This window comes from Calonectris borealis, chromosome 2 (genome assembly GCF_964195595.1).
Source record: "Calonectris borealis chromosome 2, bCalBor7.hap1.2, whole genome shotgun sequence".
Lineage (NCBI taxonomy): Eukaryota > Metazoa > Chordata > Aves > Procellariiformes > Procellariidae > Calonectris > Calonectris borealis.
Genome location: NC_134313.1, coordinates 51537307 through 51557445, shown reverse-complemented (window position 1 = coordinate 51557445; position 20139 = coordinate 51537307). Strand labels below are relative to the sequence as shown.

The 20139-nt window shown below is 43.2% G+C and overlaps 1 protein-coding gene across 1 annotated transcript in view; it reads right to left on the bottom strand.

Moving 5' to 3' along the window:
* Window positions 1–20139, bottom strand: part of LOC142078811 (BTB/POZ domain-containing protein KCTD1) — a 103820-nt gene that overhangs the window by 25212 nt on the left and 58469 nt on the right. Inside the window, exon 2 of the mRNA XM_075141934.1 lies at window positions 9259–9437. Within this exon, the coding sequence (XP_074998035.1) occupies window positions 9259–9437 (179 nt within the window). The remainder of the gene's footprint in view (window positions 1–9258; window positions 9438–20139) is intronic.

The following is a 20139-nucleotide window of genomic DNA, read 5'->3' as shown; positions in this document are numbered from 1 at the left end:
TATTTTTTAATTACAGCACAAAGACGACTTTTGGGGTGTGGAAGGACATAATCCATCATATGCTCTGAAGTGACACACTTATGGCAAATGCTGTGTATTATAACTTTCTATGCCACAATAAGTAACTACAAGCAACTTCTTAGGCAAGGAATGCAAAGGGTTTGGGTGTGGTCCTGGGAGATGCTGCTTATCCCTCCATCTCCCCCCGTGTCAGCGGGAGCCGAAGGCAAGCCACATGTTGCTGCACTGGGACTTCAATCGCTCCTGTTTCACGCGTGTGTCACACAGATCATGACAGCTCTCTACCTGCAACGCGCCTCATTTGAAAAGAGTTTTTACTGTTCAAATATAGCCTGTGCGAGAACACAAATACAATTTTTAATTAAAAGGAATGATATTTTAATAGGTCACTTAAAGAACAATTATGTCTACCATTTGACTGACAGGCACGTCACATTTTAACATGAAAACCCCACTGGGGTTTAAGAGGTAGAATTAATCTTTATAAATTGATGAACTACTGAGGTATACCCCATCGCGTTTAATACTGCTATGCTCAACCACCTCATCTTATGAGCAAAACCCCCGTAATCTTTCCATTACTTTCCCCTTCCACCTTTTTAATCCGTCACAAACAGAAAGTTAATTCATGGAAACTGAATTGCCAGTGTTGCTCTCCTTCACCGAGTGCCTGTTCTGCAAAATGCAGCGGTGTGTAGAAATATAAAAGATAGGTCTTCAGTAATTAGCTTGGGTACCAGACGCGGCACAGCTGACTTAGCTGGAAGCAGGATAAACGAGTCCAGGTGGAGCATTGCGCTATATTGCTTTGAGCATCTGAGCTAGCCCAAGTGTCTACGCTCACGGCACTGCACAGTGGAAGGGCTGGGTGGGAAGGTGACCGTGAGACCACTGCTTTCCTAAAGGTGTGCCCCTACAAAGCATGCCAGAAGAAGTAGTTACAAACTCAGCTTGATTGCTTTCAAACTGTTGCAGGAGCCCCTCGGTTCTCTGAAGCAGGCAGAAAGTGCCTTGAAAGTGCCAAGAAAATTGTCCAAATGAGGTGTAGAGACAACTGTGCTGGAAGAGTCCTACAGATCCAAGCTAACGTACACATCACAGTTGGAAATAGTTTATTTTTATTACCGATTCAAAGACTCAATGAAAGAGATCAATATCAATGAGTCTCAGAGCATCCTTCCAACTGATGTCACTAAGTGTGAAAGCATCATCTGCAATATCTATAAAATACGCTGGCTGCTCAACTACTCAAAGAAAGTTCACCATTAACAGGAGCCAGAAAACCAAGGGTATGTGGGGAGAAAGGGACAAGCAAGCAAGCAATGTGCCTTGATGTGGTCAGGTCAGCCTTTGTGAGCTCCGACTGCTTCCAACAGAGATAGAAAAGTGTAGATGAAAAAGAAATTAAGACAAAGCAATGAGGGAATTCAGATGACAGAAGTAGGGTCAATGCTCAGAGCAGAATGGGGACAGAAAAAAAGATATTGAAGGGCAGGAGTCAGAGACAGCAATATCCTGAGAGCTGTAGACTAAGGAGAAAGAAAGATTGAGAACAAATGACAAAGAAGAAATAAAACTTGCCAGATGACAGTTGTCTGGTTAAGACATGACGACATTTGAATAAACAGCAAACCAGTTAAGTTAGAGGACACGTCCACATAACAGGAACGTTCTCCTGGCCAACATAGCATTTATGCGTTATTTGCATTAAAACAAGTGCAGATAACCATTGGGTCCTAAGCAGTTTTCACCATTCCCTGTGCAACCTTTGCAAATACATCCCCAAATGGCAAACAGACTTGTATACGTGAAACCCAGCCAGAAGGTTGATCATTACCAGAAAGAAGTAAGCCAGAAATTGGAATCTATATCCTAAAGCTCCAAACACACCCAAGAGGTGGCCGGGTGTTGACGGTAAAACTGGAAGCCAAATGTTTACTTCTGCAATTATGTACGTACTAGATGCCAATTTGCTTAGCAACTACATTGCAATTTATGAAAGACCAATGAAGTACAAACAGTTCATGTGGGAGCAGGATGAGAACCTAGTGCTAACATACAGAGGTTCCTGAGTGCAAGGACTGAGTACAGCAAAACGCAAACCAAACCACTAAACCTGAAGACTACGGTTCAAACCTGGACCCTATCAGAAATGACCGATAAGCAGAATACTTCAGTGCCACCTCAGTTTCTAATGGGCTTTTCCTTATCAGACCAGCAAGACCTATAGACTCAGCACTCCTTTTTTCCTTCCTGAGTATCTTCTTGATCAGTCAGAATGAGAAATACTGCTTGGGTGCCTGCAGCCTGGTTTATGAAGCCATGCTACAGGGTAGAAAAGTGCAAATACTACAACAACAAACTCTTCCTCACTGACAAATTTCCATCTACGGAGCTGATATCAAGCAGCCTTTGCAATGGAAGGATTCCTTAGAGCACAGACCCTTCAAACTAGTTATTGACAACCTCCCCTCTCCCTGACTTACAGGTTGATCCAACCCATACAACCTCACACAAGCCTATTGGGAAAGGGATCTATGAGCCATAGTGACAACACGGATACAGATTTTCTTCCTTCCCCTCAAGAAAAATGTTTGTTACTTCAGAGGACTACTAGCCTCAGAAATAAGGAGCTGAAGCCTTTAGCTTTATAACACTCCCGAGTGTACAGATTTATTCCCCTGAATATTTCCATCCACACTGTCATAGCCATGCCGCCATAGTTAACCATGGCATGAACCCCTGCGATACAAAGCCTGCACATCTACTTTCTCTGGATCTGTGTATGTGCAAAGAGTACTCTAACAATCCACTATCACGATTTTGCTGTCATTTTACACATTTGAGTGCAAAAGCATTGAACAAGTAGAAAACACTTCTTTTCATCCTCCAAATAAATAACAGACAAAACCACTTTTACCGACACTTAGAACAGGAAGACATCAGCTCCGAGGCCCCTTTCAGTGATGACTCACCGCCAGTTGCTGACCACACGATGCGAGAACCTGCTAATCTGATCGTGCTATTTCTTTCACCTAGTCACCAGCCACAAGCAACAGCAACGATTTGCTGATCTTGCAAGTTAAACATATTACAGGACTAAGCTTCGGAAAATATTCACTTCTACTGAGGCGACAGTGATGACTGACCTGTGGTGATCATTAATTGAGGCAAAATGAGGTCAATATATACCCTGAGTTCAATATACACACCTAGAAATAAAATTAATCTTGGTTCAGCCGGCACCAGAAAATACCCCTCTGAGCTCTTTATTGACAGATGTGTGTTACAAAAGATTTCTCTTTACAATATCAGTTGTGTAAATTCTCTGAATTTCTTGAAATAGGCATAAAGTATACTATCATTCACAGTTTTGTTTCTATTTTTCCCCCAAGTTTGTATATGTGGTTACACCAACAAAAACAACTGTACTGCCTAACTGTATTGAGTCTGGTCCTCACGAATCAACATTTCATTTTTTACTAATACATGTTACAGAGGATACCAACACCATCAACTGTTTCTATCTCAGTTACTGGCATCTATAAATATTTATGCTTAGAGATAGTAATCTTTTACACTTTCAATCATCATCCCAAAGCATTTTACAAATTGTTTTTTTGTTAACCTTGGTAGGAAGCAACCAAAGCTCAAAGTTAAATCAGTTATCTTGGGTCACAGAACGGGTCAGTGAAGGAGCCAATGTATTTCCCTATCCCAAGCCCTCCCTTTCCCTTGCCACAAGACCATGCTGCAATCAAATGATGAAATATAAAAGGTGAATAACTAGATGAGCAAGCCAGGATAGGTAATGAAGATTAAACTGAGCCTCTGCCAACTTCTTCTGCCTATTCCCCCCTGCCAGGAATGTTACAAAATACTAAAACTCTGCGACCTGGCCCATTCACGCTAACACAGCTGAGCTAGTATATAGCAATATTGAAAACTCTCAAGGAAGCTTACTCTTTACAACTTGCAACACAATGTTTGTTCTCAAAAAGCACAAGCCTACTGTAGTCTTTAGCTACTGTAGTGTGATTTAAGAACTACCACCTCATCGGGCGATCACCAAATACCTCCACAGATAGGGATGTGCCTTTCAGGAAGACGAATCCAAATAAGGAGAGTGGAAATAAAGATGTAATAACACCCATTCTGTTAGTATTTCCTTAAAAAAAAACCAAACCCAAATTCTCATTAGTTAGAAAACTTTGGATTTCTTTCTTTAGCCAATTAGCATCACATGACAGCAGTTTGAGAGGTACTATCCGAGGTGAGTAGGAAACGTGCAACAGGGCTGCTCTCGTGGAGACATTGCAGAGGGAGTCCTACGCAAAGTAGAGAACACCCCCACCACAACAGACCTCCTACCGAACCACAAGTCTCCAGCATGATGTTGCAACCTGCAGAAGTTTGAACTAAGGGCCACGTTGGTGTCTTATTTTGGAATGGGGGACAGTCTACAGACAACAGAAACTGCCAAAGCTCTGAAACAGGTAAACAGTGCTAACATGCCTAATTCATAGCATGTCCTTGGAGGTCCACCTACGTAACCTATGAAGGGTAAGTCTTGCTCGCAAACTGTCAAAAAAGGCCAAGGACAGTTTGGGCATTCTCCTAAGTAATTCTGTGCTCCTGATGCAAAAGAAACCCTTAGCAACAAAAAAAAAATGCCAGTGTCCTAACTGTATCCAAGTGTGTGAAATTTAATTTCCCTGAGGGCTGAGAGTGAAGATTGGGTAAGAAAACTGGGACACGAATGGATTGGTTCACATGAAAACCTGAAACAGCCCTGGGCAGAAATTTGGAAGTATTGTGAAATACCATTTAAGAAGAATCCATCTTCATATGCAGGGAGTAACTCAAGATGGGAGATGTAGCAATGCAAACAGATACTCCGAAAGGTTCTACAAAGAAATATAGACATGGTTTTTAATGAAATCTTCCCATTCTGTGCTGGGAATACAGGATGTGGCAATCCAATGCCATGGTGTTATGGAAATATTTGTACCAGATGACTTGGACAGAACTAATTAAAAGTCCAGATGCTTTGAACCTATGAGATAGACAACTCTGCTGATATTGCTGATATCAGAGATATCAGACAGCTGGCGCTCATATGATCGAAGTTAAACATCTTCCCATTTAGTTCTGATAGTCAGTTGAGGTTGTCTTAGCCTGGTGCACAATAGTTTTTGGTAGATACCATACAGACAGCATTAAGGCTAAGAGATGTAGGAATGCCAACTCCAAGCAAAAGTTTGATCCTACTGAAGGATGATAATGCACTGGAAGAAGGAGAGTAGGCTGCTCAGGTTCAAATATCAGAACTAACAGGCCTGTGCTTCCTCTACTCATAATCATAAATCCTAAAACCTCAACCCATTTTCCTCAGACTCTCTGGTGACCATAGGGAACAATGGGACAGCATGCATGTGCCTCAGCTCTCAGGGGAGAAAGGCTCCTTTAGCAGACCTTCATCTTGTATCCATCTTCCCTGGAATAAAAAATTTTAGTTTTTTTCTGGGCAGTGGAAAGCAGACCTATTTTTTAAAATCTTCACTTGCAAAACCAAAATAATAAAAAAATTTAGTGCACCCAGATCTTTAACAGATAACTTTGGGTTGCCAAATATCATCCTGCAGATCTGGTAACTTCGAATAAACCAAAGGTTGTTGAGAAGAAGACGGCATGATCTAGTTCAAAACAGAACAAAGTCCAAAACCGTAAGACTCCTCACAGAATAGAAACAATGTCTTTGGTCCATTCACATGGACATATGAATAACCATCAGTTGACAACTCAAAAAAAACGAGGAACAATCTGTATACAGGTGAATGCATCAAGGTCTACAGTCTTGGTGGAGAGAGCTGCACAAAAGGACACCTGCCCCCTCCTCAGGCATTTAAAGAAAATTACTATTTCTTTCAGCAGACTAACCTTACGTTAGGTCATCTTGGTAGATAGCTTCAAGAAGAGGCAATTTGAATCAGTGTAAGTCTGGCAAATTGTATTATTCAGCTGCATGAGATCATGTCTGAGGCATGGTCTCACTGGTGGCTTGGGAGAACCTGAAGCCTGTTGATGAGATAAAATAATCATATGGGATCTTCCTTGTGAAAACAGCAGGTTCTCCCTGGTCTGGAATATAACTGGGCTCCTTTGAATTCTATGCTACTGGATTTTTAAATGAATTTTGGTTTTGTTTTTGGTTTTTTTTTTTTTTAGCATTATTTCAGCGTCAGGATTTAAAATTCTAGGATTACTCAATTCAAACCATCTGTTAGATAAGCTGCTTGTCTGTTGGATTGCTTCACTGTGTCAGTCTTTGGCCAAAACACAGATAGGCTCCGATTCCTTGGGTTCTTCAATCACAAAAGCATTTGAGAGAAGCCCTCAATGGTCTTTCCACAGCAAAGGGCAGGGACCCAGCATCAGCAGCAAGGTGTTTTTATAGTCTCACCTGGGTTTCTTTGGAGGAATTAATGGATACCTGTCAGTAAGCTTTTTACATATCAAGTCACAGACCAGTTTGGGGGATCTAACAAAAGAATTACGGAAAATGAGCCCTGCGAGCTACAAGTCTTTACCTGTATCATTTAAGGAACCCTTTTTAAAGTACTCTTTCCAGTTCTTACTCTATTGTCCAAGAAGGAGAAAATAGAGAGGCACACGATGAGATGCTACTGAACCCAAAAGGAGAAGGAAGAGTACACTTGCTCCAAAGCAGAGACTGCTCTATCAGGATAGGTCTCCTTCACACCAGCAAGTCACAGTGACTCCAAAGCTGCTGGTTTGGATATCACCCTTTCAATCTCTCAAAGAAAGATGACTCTGGTACCTGGCCCACAGATGAAAGGTTCATTTTAGGCTTCTGGCCCTTAGACTACATGTAATACGAGTCAGAAGCCTAATGACTTTCATGTCTCAACCTGTTAGATGCTGGAGCCTGCAACCTATGCCTTGACTCATCCCTGGAGCAGTGCTCTTTCAGGCAAGATAATCAAGACCTTATTTTTCATAGACAATACTTCATATGACAGTAAGCCTCGCAAGGCTTCAACTGGCCCAAAGATATCTGTGAGGTCTGCCTTAGTTTTGATCTCGTTCACACATGTGATATTGGTAGAAAAAGAAAACATACAAGCAATGTTGGCCAAAACCTTGGATTAACTAACACTAACAAAGTTAGACTGTAGATATAGACTGACCAGGTCAGGCTCCAATGAACATTTGTATTAAGGTCCAAATATTACTGGATAATTCGTACCCAGCACTCACCATATCCATATATATATGTGTAGAGAGAGATACATAATCACACACACACCCCCATTGACAAAAAACATTAAGGTAAAATCTCACAGACAAAACCCAAACGACTATATCGTGATTGCCAGCTTATTGCTTCATGCCATTGTCTTGATATCCAAACGAGTTTAGTAATTGCTCTTTTGAAGCTGCTAATGTTAAAGAAAAATCTCAAGTTCTGGAAGTGGCTGGGAATTCCGGGTTCTAACAGCTACACTGGAAATATTCACTCGTCAAGGGGTTCAAAAGACACTTACTGTCAAAAATTAAACACAAAAGCATGTCAGAACGACCTGAAACAGAATGACTATAACTCAGAGTTTGGGTTTTCTTTAAATTATGCTTGAAGAGCTTTAAAAAATGTTTAATTTATTATACCGGCTTTGATACTACAGTTATAGCTTCCACTTTCAAGTGCTACAATGGCTCAATTGAACACAGAATACATTAAGCTTAAATTCCACTGCCACCATACACACTTATGAAAGACATTTTAGTGTTTCTTCACTTAAAGTGCTGTCCTGGTGAATTTGACATGGAAACAGAAGCTGCATGTATTAATAGCAGCAGCTTCTCATACTGCACACACAACAGTTTCAGACACCATCACTACTCCCACTACTGAAAAAACGTTAAGTAATCACAACTCCTAGTAGTTGAGCACAAGCAGGTCCTAAAAAAAGTTCCCCAAAACGATAGATTTGGTTTTCGAAGAACAGTTCAAGTTTTTCCAGACATTGCTTCAATCTCTCCTGGCAGGCCTGTGCTTTGGCATGGCTTCTATTACTTCCCTCTGCCCGGCTTTCCTTGAGGAGGTTGTCATAAGACAGGCCATGTGCCCAGCTGTTTCTCTTTCATACGCCTTTATTTACTGTTCTCTTCCTCTAGCGCTGTCAGCTCTTAGTGTTAGAAGCACTACTCCAGTCCCACCTAAACCTATGCAGGCAAGGCTGCAGAGGCAGTAGCACCTCGCTTAGAACAAAATCACATCCCATGAAGTGTGCCTTGTGCCCTTTGGAAAGGCAAGTCAGAGTTGCGGGATTGAGAAACTCAGAAACTTCCCCCTGAAATGCTGGAAAGACCACGAAGGTAACGCCGCCTTCCTCCCTCGAGAGCAGGACCGGGCAGTGAAGGGCAAGGTATAGACTAATACTGTGGACACAATCAATGCCTGCTAACCGATAACCAACTCTTAGAATTACAGTATCACTACAGTGTTTATCTGCCATCACCACCATGTAATATCCACTGTTGCGCTGTTGTTTTCTTAAAGCTGCACTCTTATTTCATCTACTCTACATACACCACTTGCTCATGCATGCAGAAGTTTTCTAACTGCTTAATACCAGTAAGCTACCAGAGTCACAAATGTTTCATTTAGAAGTTACGTGAGAGTTAAGAGTCTAATTATTTGAAAAGTCCTAAGATTCTATAAAAAGTATTCAGTTAATGCTGTCCTATATTTTGTTACATACAACCTTGCCTTTACCTCAAGTGACACATCTGAGATTACATGTTGATACTACAGGAGAGTGGTTACTGCTCCAAAAGAAACAAAACAAATACCCCAGCACCCCCACCTTTGGACTTAAATGCAGTATCGCTACTGTTTTGAATGTAATAAACCACAGAACGGGTGCCCTGGCATAAAACCAGAATTCTAGGAGGTAGAAAGCAAGTGCTTTTTACCATTGACTTCGTTTTAGTACGTACACACAGGGATTTGCAGTAGTGCCATTTGCCTGAAACATAGTGGAGCAGGGAAAGAAAAGTCAGTCTCAAATCTCCTACGAACAAAGAAACCTAATTTAATTTTGAAAGAAAAGCAGCTAAATTTGTCATTCTAAGACAGCCCCAGGACGTCCAAGCATGAAATGGAAGAAAAGGAGTTGCCAAAGACATGCAGAACAAGCTTTTTAAAGTTACCTGGAATCGGGATATTTTGTAAGCGTGGCCAAGCTGCTGGTATACATGTGCCCACCCACATCAATGTGAACTGGTGCGTTGGATTTTGTGAGCTGTGCTGGAGTGGGAATGCCTTGATTGTTCAATGGAGATGCAGGGGATCTAGTGATCAGAGGTCTTGACATATTGGGCCGACTGTCCTGTGAAGAGATAGACCTGGGTTAATGATCTCCTTAAAAATCTCACAGAAACCCACAGTCTCTAGCCAATACCACTGTCTCATAGTCTCAGCTTATGATTTTAATCTTATTAAAGCACAGACAAATATTTGGCAGTTTTTAAAATCAAGCCAGCTCTAAGAGTCTTAACTGGCTATGCTTTAAATAGGTAAAGTGGGGCAAAATGCAGCAATAAAACCCACAAAGTAGAAATCATGTTCAATAAAACAAGTTCTTCCTGAACACTGCTCGTGACAGACAACCCATACAAAAAAAAAAAGCTCGTTCTCGTATTTAGGAGCTGCTAAAGGCTCTGAAAGAAAGAGCTGCGGACAGAAAGACCAAGAACAAGTACTATTTTCCTTAATCAAGATGACCCCAGGTAGACTTTCTGCTCCTTCCCAAGCCCTCCGTCACTGCCGTACAGTCAGAACAGAAATACAAACCCTCAACTCCTCCATCCTGCACACTCTTCTCTCGAATTCCCAATTCACATAGCACGGAAACAGAAGCAGAAACACCTGGACTAGTCAACTGCTCATGGACTGCAGACCACTGGACATCGACAGCCTTTGAGAAAGACATTTTCCATTTAAAAGTTATACGTATGGCGACAGATGCCCCCGCGTGCCCCGCATAGGCTGCAGGTCTGAGCGACTTCCCGAGGCAGGCGAGCTCCGAGAGCGGAGCGGGAGCCGATGCTTTGCTGATGAAACCAACTTTTAGTCACAAAGGAAGAGATGTAACGCCAGCAAACAGCAGACACAGCCTGCGCGCGCGGCGGGTGGGGCAGGGCAGGGCGATTTGCTGGAGCCAGTAAGGCAGGCTGCATTCAAAGTTGGGGATTAAAATAGAAATGCATTCGAGAGCGGTTTTGAGACAACCCCGCTTGCGACTGAAGGAAAGCTCCATACGGGGTGGAATCTTACAGGGATGCCTTGAGAACTAAAAGCCCTTGCAAATTACCAAGTTTTACATTTAAAAGGTAAGCAAAGCAGCGAGAAGTCAGATACACTTCATCACAAAACTCTCTTTGTTCTTTCGACACGTCTTTCAGCCGGGAAAGGTAATGGATTCCTTGTAAACATCTCTGCAGAGCCGGGCAGCAAACCTCGCAGAAGCAGAGCACAGCCGTGAGAGAGAGTTACGGGGTATTCGGACTAGCAAAGCCCTTCGCCGCCGAAAACATCATTTCTCCATTTTTCATGGCTGTTAAAAGATTCAAACCATAAAGGCAACACGAGCCAGGTAAATGTCTAACTGAAATGATTTACAGGCCAGTGTTGCACAATAAATCCAAGTAATATGTAACAAAAGGCATCTATAAACCACAAGGTACTTAACTAATTTTCTTTCATACGCAAAAGCAAGCTTAGGTCAAGTACTGATAAAAACGAAGGGGATGAAGAAAAACATCTAGTTTAGATGTTGGGGGGGAGGGTTGGGTTTTCTTCTGTTTCTTTATAAGCAGAAGTTAATATAAATCTGCAGAAATACCACGCTTAATCACTACAATTGCTTGAGGAGGTGCCTGCAGCACAATGAAGACAAGTCCAGACAAAATAAGGTACACACGCTATGCAAAACTAATGTCTGCTATAAATGCCATGTGGTACAACCACCACCCAAGATGCTACTGATCTGCAGTATGATATTCAGTAAAATAATGAAGAAAAAATTAAAAACAACTGGAAAGGTGAAAGTAAGAAGGCAAGGAGTGATACCAACCAGGGAGGAAAAAAACCAAAAGCACACATTGGACGATTAGCAGGAGGAAAGCAGCAGGTGTGAAGAAGGGAACACATTTCAGTACTTAAAATCAGACAAACAGTTTAAAAAAAAAAAAAAGTCATCAACGAAGGCCGAGACTAAAACGAAAACCAAATTCTGTAACTTGTATGAGACAGACATCACCACCTCCCTTAGCAGGATCCTCTTTGGCAGAAAAACACAGCCCTGTTGCAATTTAGCACACTGCAGCACCACCGAGTCTGTAATAGTTTTTCAATTGGACACATTCTCCTGTATACCCTGCCTGGGGCTGCTCGGGAGAAAATGAACAGATTTGCAGGGTTAATATTGTAGTTAGGCTGGGACCTCATTCAGCATAGCTGCGATAGCACCGGCTGCATGAAACGGTAGAAGAATGTGTAGTATAAACATTACTGCCAGGATAGGAGATAGGTCAAAGGATTGTGGGCATTTTACAAGGAGAAAGAAAAAAAAAACCAAAAAAAAAACCCCCAACAAACCATAAGAAAAGGGAATCGGGTTCCAAAAACAAAAGGTAACCAAGCAGCCATTTACACAGTTCACCTACTAAAACTCCCAAGAAATAAAAACACTTTATAATAAAACCTTTGCTGTCTTATTTCACCCTCCTCCTTTTCAACATTCCCCCTTCAAGTTACCTGCATTTATTGTGCCCCAAGAAACAACGCCCATCTGCTCAGTGGTTAGATATTAAATACAATAATGCTAGCCTTTCTCCAGCCTTAGTTCATGAAGCACATTTCCCTAGATAAAACCAGTTCACTACTGTTTTGGCGACCACTTTGAAATTAGGCAATGGTATTTCTACTGCAGTTGCCCCAGAGAAATTAAAGCAGAAACGGTATTCAGAGAACCGGGTGCTTAAAAAACAGTTTCTTTTATGTAGCAGAACCCACTAGTGCAGCCACCGCACAGATGATCACCATCTAATGGGTATTAAGATGCCATCCAATACAGCATTAAGACCGTTGACATTTGTTGAACAGATCAGTTTAAAGTTTAGTTAAATCACTGTATTGGTTCAGCTATGGAAAGGATAACACGGGGCAAACAGTCTCTGAAGAAACACACTGCTTGCATTGGATTATTGCAAACAAGGAAGTCAACAAGCTTAAGTAAGAAGTGGTTAGAACAAGGCACTGCTGGTAAATTAAGCTTCTACTATCTAAAGTGATTACAAATATAATTCCTTAGAAACAATTACAGGAGGAGAGACGCTGGTGAAGGGTTTAAAGCAAAGTCTTATAAGGAGCAGCTGAGGGAACTGGGACTGTTTAGTCTGGAGAAGAGGAGGCTGAGGGGAGACCTCATTGCGCTCTACAACTACCTGAAAGGAGGTTGTAGTGAGGTGGGTGTTGGTCTCTTCTGCCAAGTAACTAGTGATAGGACAAGAGGAAATGGCCTCAAGTTGCACCAAGGGAGGTTTAGATTGGACATTAGGAAAAATTTCTTCACCGAAAGGGTTGTCAAGCCTTGGATCAGGCTGCCCAGCAAAGTGGTTGAGTCACCATCCCTGGAGGTATTTAAAAGATGTGTAGATGTGGCACTTAGGGACATGGTTTAGTGGTGGACTTGGCAGTGCTAGGTTAACAGTTGGACTTGATGGTCTTAAAGGTTTTTTCCAACCTAAATGATTCTATGATTCTATAAGGGAGTTGTAGAAACTAAACTCAATGGGATCCAGCAAGCTATCTAGAAAGCTGACAACAAAAAGGATCAAAAAGCTCTTCAGAAGTCTTCCATGGTATGCTTGATGTCAGGCAGGTGAGACCTGCACCCAGGAAGGGTTTATAGCTCAGCCATGGCTGTTCCCACATGGGAGATCACAGAGGTTGTCATCTGCCTCGGGAACCGCACCAACGTTATTTACGAGTGGGACACAAAGCAGAGCTAGAGCCTGCGCGGGCTGGATGGGCAGCAACCTTCTTGATCTGACAACAGCCCGTTTTTCACTTGGTACCTTTTCTTCTCAAACATTTTAATGTTTACCCTACCAAAAAATTAAATAAGAACAGGAAATCCCAGGTTTTACAATGCTTCCTGTGCACCAAAACACTTGAAATACCCTGTAAAACATTTATCATTGTTAGTACTCAAAGACTTTTTTCCAACAACTTTTCAAAATAATGAGTTTGGATTTCCAATCAGAATGAATTTATTACTGCAACTACATACTCAAAAGTGCTAAAAGCTATGTGCTAGGGAGGTTAAAAGCATTTAGGTCATATAAAACTTTTCAGTTTTGGCTGAGCATACAAAACCTCTGCTCTATGAGAGCAGTCTGGGGCTCCTCCACTTTCTTGCTGATATTTGAAGGAGTCTTTCAACAACAAGCAGTTGGTAGGCCCAGGTCTTTTGAGTATATCTGAACCTGCTTCTCATTTTCTGCCCTAGGCAAGCCCTCCCGTAGGCTCAACAGAAGCAAAAGCAGCCCTGCCTGAACTCCTCCTCCCTGGGATTTACAAAAATCCTCAGGATTTAGAAGTCTTTCTACCAAAGGGGATTGAGGATCATGAGGAGAGCTTTCAGATCTCTTCTCCTTCCTGCCTTTTACTTCTATACCACCTTGTCCCCAACTCCATTCAAGAATATAGTTAAAGAATAAGCCTTTACATATGGGGTGAAAAAACACAGTAGCTGTAGGGCTGAGATGTGCACCCATGCAACTGGTCTACCAAAGAACAACACAGGAACCATGTCAATCTTCTGGTAGCAAGTGGAAGAAATAAGAGATAATTGAAGAACGTGAGTTATTACAACATGCTGCTAAATGTACAAAAATCAAAGAGGCAGGAGGCTTCCTCCTCCCCTCAAAATACTCGCTCACGTTAGACTGCTACGATTAGCAGTAGTTTCAGAAGTGTTATTTACACTCTGTGGTCTTGAGTAAAGTCATTCCAGTCCCCTTCTTAAGCCAGAAACGTTGACAAAAACCATGCTACTACAAGACAACCCGAGCTCACTCACAGGAGGACCAACAACATTCAAGTACAAAACATCTACTTGACTCACCAGACTGTGGGGATCATTTTAGGTTGCAGGTCAAGGCGTTGCTGGCTAGGGTTATTATAGCCAACATCTCCCCCATGAGCCAGCCCAGCTCAAGCAGGAGTGTATATATGCTACTCAATATACTGTAGCTTTAGCCTTTGTATCAAATTCTAAAATTATCGGATGCTCCCTGTCACAGCCCAAGCAATTCTCACTGCTGAAAAACTCAAAGTTACGTATTTAAAACTCTCTTGGATTTTTTGGGGAGAGGTGAGGACAAGCTTGTCTCATCTAGTCTGGACATTAGAAATGATAATCATGCAGTAGTTTATTCTAAAGCATCAAGTCTGCCTGTATTCACTGTCTTTTTTTCACAACAGAAAGCCAGGAGACAGATGTTTCTTCTCACAAAAGCTTGGTGCCCAGGAACAGCTGGCGACACCAGTCAGCACACCTACATCAGCCACCTCCAGCAGAAAAGTCTCCCTTGAACACATACATCCCATGTATGGATACATACATCACATACATGTATGGAGAATCAATCCAAACAGTGAACAAACTTCAGAAGTTGGAGACAAATCCCTTTTCCTTCAGTACAAAGCAGAAATCACTCAAGTGTCACGGACAGCTATGCACCCAACTCTGAAATAAACAGCAGGCTGATGCTTAGGGATGCTTGTGGGATGCGGGAAAGCCCAGTCCAAGTCCCTCATCCAAACCAGGAACATTAGGACTACTCTCAGATTCAGCTCCCACACAAGTGTCCCCATTTTGAGGATGCACTTTTTCAAAACAAACATTTCATTAAAGATTAAAAAAAAAAAATAATCATGATCATGTCTCACCACAATGCTTAAACAAGTACCCCCCACTTTTTTTCAATTCAGCAAAAACAGTCACCACAACAAAGAGGCTGGAGAAAGCATTTATTCAATGTAAACAATATCAGTACAGTACAAACAGCACTTCTGGAAGGTGTAGCAAGCAGGCAGAGATACAGAGCTATGTGTCCGGGAAGCCCAGGTGCTTGTCCTGCTGGAAGGGGAAAGCCCCACCCTGGGCACCTCTGTGGGCTGGCGATGTCCTCACATTGAATTCTCTGGCTATGGCCATGGTACGCTGCCTCCACAGATGACACCAGGTTGTGCTGGTTCCTCAGACAGAGCCCTGCAAGGTGGTCAAAGAGGACCACGTGCACAGCGTGCAGCACGCAAGCTGCATTTCGGTCTCTTAAGGCACGCGTGCCATTGCGGTGCCTTCTCTTCACCTTCACTCTGAAGAGTGCAGAAGCACAAAGAATTTGCCCAGATCTTTGGCAAAAAGTCTTTACACGTGAGAACATCCAAGCCCTTTCTGCTTCTTCACCCTTACACTGATGGCCGGTAGCTCTCTGAGGAGGTGGTTGGGCTGTACTGGTGTCACCGGGTCTGCAAAACAAAGAAACAGTGCATCATTTCCCCCAGCAAAAATATGCCGATTACACTGTCATGTTTTGCCTTTCATCAATATAATCTGACTGCTCTTTCCCTCACAGCTGCGAGCTTTAGGATTGCCGACTCTGAACATTACAAATTATGTTTATAAAGCAAAACTCCAAAACAATTGTGTTTGAGTGCTGCGTGAGAAACAGGCCCAGAACACTATCAGTTGCAATTTAGAGCCACGGTAAGCAGAGATATCAGGTCCCCTTGAGACTCAGCGGTAATACCAGAATTATTATTTTAGACCTCTGGAGGAAAAACCTCACTTTAAATCCTGAATGTCTGTCAACATGTATAGGATAATTTGACCCTCTGTCACAAGACAGTCAAATACAATGGAGAGCTTGAGAAGTTAGGAAGGTTTTCTTGAGATCCTGAAGCACCCAAACGCAGCAGAAGACCTACTATGATACCAAGCAGCTGCTCACTTCTCCCACCGCCAGTGCCATGTTTGCAGCACTCGGTACTATTTGCAGAAATACATGCAGCAATGCATTTTAGGAAGATGGAGGATGCTACAAGGCTGCCTGACAGAGAGGACAGAGATACCCAGAGGGGTCCATCAGAGCCCAGGTGTGGGGTCCATCAGAGCCCGGGTGTAAGATACAGGCCATCATGAAACAAAGCCTTGGCTGAAACCCTTTCCTGGAGGTGGCAGGAACTGTGTTAGGCTGTCTTCTGTATCCTGCAATAGCCCAAATGCAGATCAAGCCTATAAAGGCAATGATAGACCTCTTGTCACACCAGAATGGCTATAGCAGTGGTGACTGGAACACTTACCTGACAGGGCAATTTTAACTGCTACATCCTCCTTGTCCCAGAGGCACTGGCCCCAGGGTGGAGCACCGATCCGGCCCCTCGAGACGGGAGTCCCTTGCTCCACATCCCGCACGCTGGCTGCTCACAGCCTCCTCCTCCTCCTCGAGATGCAGGCGCTGCAGAGCACGTACACCCGCTCAGTGCTGCGAGTGCTGGAGAGATTGTGGTTGCATTTCCTTGGTAAAACGAGCCTCGCTGGGATTTCATCAGAGCTGATCAGGACCTAGAATAAATGCCACAGGTGCAGAAAACCAAATGCAAGGCAAGGGGCTGAGGGAAGCGAGGTATTTGTGCTGGATGGAGAGAGCTGCCTACCTGGAGAGGCAGGACAGTTAAAAATGCCCTTGGACAAGAGCTTGAAGGCACTCTGAGAATCCCAGCGCCCAATAGCCGAGTCTGCAGCACGCAACTAACTTCAGCAGAACAGCTCCAACCACACCTTCCTCAGAAACTGGCCACGGAGAGTTTAAGAAAAAAATCTCTAACTGGAGAAAAGGGATTTAGGGATAAGAGCAGGAATCAAACAAGGATCTGTGCTTATACCAGTACAGCAGTAAAGGCGAGGCTAAAATCCGGAAAAGGTCACGTTTGCAGAGACAAGATGTATCTTCTCAAGTGCTTATAAACTTCTCTGAAGATTCCGCTAAGCCTTGAAACTGCAGACAAAAGTTTAATACCTTCCTCAAGATATTCTATAAGTTTGTACTCTTTATGGAAGATTAACTCAGCCCCTTGCTTGTTTGGGTAAGCAGCGCTAAGGCCAGCCCAAATGTTTTCATTACATTCAGGCCCCGCAAGTAAAGCTCTGTTCTTCTGACGTTTCTTGCTGTGCACACCCTCTATGCTTTGGTCAAGCAAGTGGTAGATGTGGCTGACAGGACTCGACTTAAGCCCATAATAGAAGCAGGATCTTTGGCATATATCCAAACCTATTAAAAAAAAAAATCCACATATAACTTGGGGGTCCAGCCCAGATTCACTACTCCCAAAACACACACACTTCCACTAGCCACTTTGGCTTTCATAATGGAAGTAGATGACTTCTACGGTCTTTAGACGTGCTGCTGATTCGATTCTCTCTCAGTAAAAGCGGCCATTTAATTTACAAGCAAAACCGGATTTGAAAGCTGCTCTCAATTACTGCACAGCACAGCACTGCCCACCCGACACCGTATAATCACAGGGTGTTTACCCCAGGATGCAGCAGGCAAAAACATCCCCTAACCATGCTGGAAGACGCAGTGTTTAGACGCAGGAGGACATCAGACCAAAGGTCAACAGACCTGCTGTGCTGCTTCTAATGGCATCCTATGATAGCGGCGGACTGGATACCTGGCATTTCAGGCCACTTGCTCCACCAGGAGCTTGTCTGTTTTGCACCGGCTTCTACTCAAACTAGCAATAAAATTGATTTAGGAGCGACCCAAAGGAAGCGTAATTCCCCAGCCTGAGCCTTCTCTAACTAGATGTGCCCAGCTCAAAATATTTCATGAGGCGCATAGCGAGGCACCTCAGTGACCTTCACTCAGCCTTCTTTATTCTCACAGGCAAAAGGGGGATCCTGCCAGGTACTGCAGAAACGATTACAAGCCAGAAAGTGCAAACAGATCCCTCAGTCTCAGCGGAGAAAGGCTACAGTCATTGTGGACACTTTTTGGAAAAAAAAAAAAAAAAAAAAAGGAAACGCTATTAAAAAGATGAGCAGTCCCTGGGAAAGAGGCTGCCAAGTCTGAAGAGCCTTTAGCAGCCTGGCAGCCCTGCCCACAACACTACAGCAAAGACAAAAGTCTTTGCTTCTGCTGCCCCGAGGACAGTTTCATTTACTTTCCTTTAAACCTGGAAAATAGGTCGCTTTTCTTCTCTTACCTCTATCAAACCTCAGGTAGCAGAGACAACGTGAATTTACCTGTACCTCACAGGAAAGCAAGCACGCAAAGGGAGTTTCACCTTTTGGCAAAGGACAGAGACGACAGACCAGTTCTCCTCCGTACAAGTCTTCATGCGTTCTGGCGAGCAGCGGCATCGATCCAAACCCCTTGGACCACTTCATCCCGGCTGCAGGAGCCGCGGCCTGCCAGCGCCTTTGCAGATAACATACCTCCGTTCTCCGGGGCTCCATCCAGAGTCCACACCTCCTCCCTGAAAGAGGCAGCCGCTCGGGCAGCCCTCCCCAGCCGCTGGGAATAGCCCAGCGCAGAGCAGCCAACAGCTCCTGCTGCCTCCGTGAGGGATGGAGGGTCTCCCAGCCCATCTCCTGCACCTGACTGGCATTCGACGCATGTATGTGGGATTCGGAGCAGGAACGGACACGGGAAGGGACAGGGGAGCTCTGAACACTGGAATCCATCTTCCAACTGTTCCCAGGTGGACGCCTCACAGGTTGAGATATATTAATAATGTAACTTTTGGTCAGACTTCTCACTCAAGTGTTGCCTTTTATCCACTTCTAGCAGGCACTCTGCGCATATTTTGTAAGAGTCTTTACATAAGAAAAGGACAAGAAAAAAAAAAAACCAACACTCCCTCCTGGGTTTAAAAGGAAAAGACTTCTGTTTGCCAGAATCACGCTGGTACATTTGAATACAAAGTTAAACAAATCCTTAAAGATGGTGTCAAAATTTGAGTGGGAAAGAAACCAACTGGTTACATTCTTCTCGGACTGAGTTTGCAATTTGTCCGATAATCTTCTGGTGAGAAGCAACACTAAAACACAAGCATTGCTAAAATCTGTCTGTTTTGTTTGCGAGTTAAGATCCTATCAGTAGTACATGAATAAAGATTAACATCTTGAATTGCAGACCTATCTGAAGATTTTAAAGACCCATAAAAATGCAGACTGCAGTGGGATAACTGGAAGATCGTCATAAACTGTCAGAATTTGAGAAATGGGTTTTTCTTCTTTAAATTTGACTCTCAAACTGAACAAAAATAGGCCCGTACTGCCTTATTTGAAGTTAATTTACACTCCAGTTTGAATAGCACCTGCCCTTGGGTATGTTCCAGAAGAACGTCTACCTTTCCACAAAGGGAGGCTAACACCCATTGTAAAACTTCCAGAGGCACATTAGATGTCTGTTCCCCCCCCAGCAATTTCACCCTTAGAAGTAGAAGGAACGCTGCCAGTTACAGCCTGTGCTGAGGAAACATGAGTTATAATTTTACCCTGGGAAAATTGCTGAACTGGGAGCTTCTGGTGTGGCATAGGTCTTGCCTTCGCAATCCAATGGTTCTTTTGATTCAGAGAGGCTTTGAAAGGGTGGTGATGAAAAACATAGCCTCTCCCTTTGAATCAGCCAGCCGCCTGCTTTCCTTTGCACTTTTTAAATTTGGCTTATTAATTTGCCTAGGAGCAGAAAGAGATAATACTGACCCATCTAGAGAAGATGCGTTTTTGGACATATCAACAGAACATTATCTACTTCAGATTGAACACGCAAACAACAAAATAATCCACCTTCAGACTATGTGAAGAATTTTATATCTGGAGTCACCTCACTGGACTTAAAAACACAAGAAAGCCTCTATTAGCTCTTCTTGCCATATGAAGAGGAAAAAGGAAAGGGACAAATTATAAAGATGCAATAAAACTGTGCCTCTGAAATGCTGTAACACAAGAG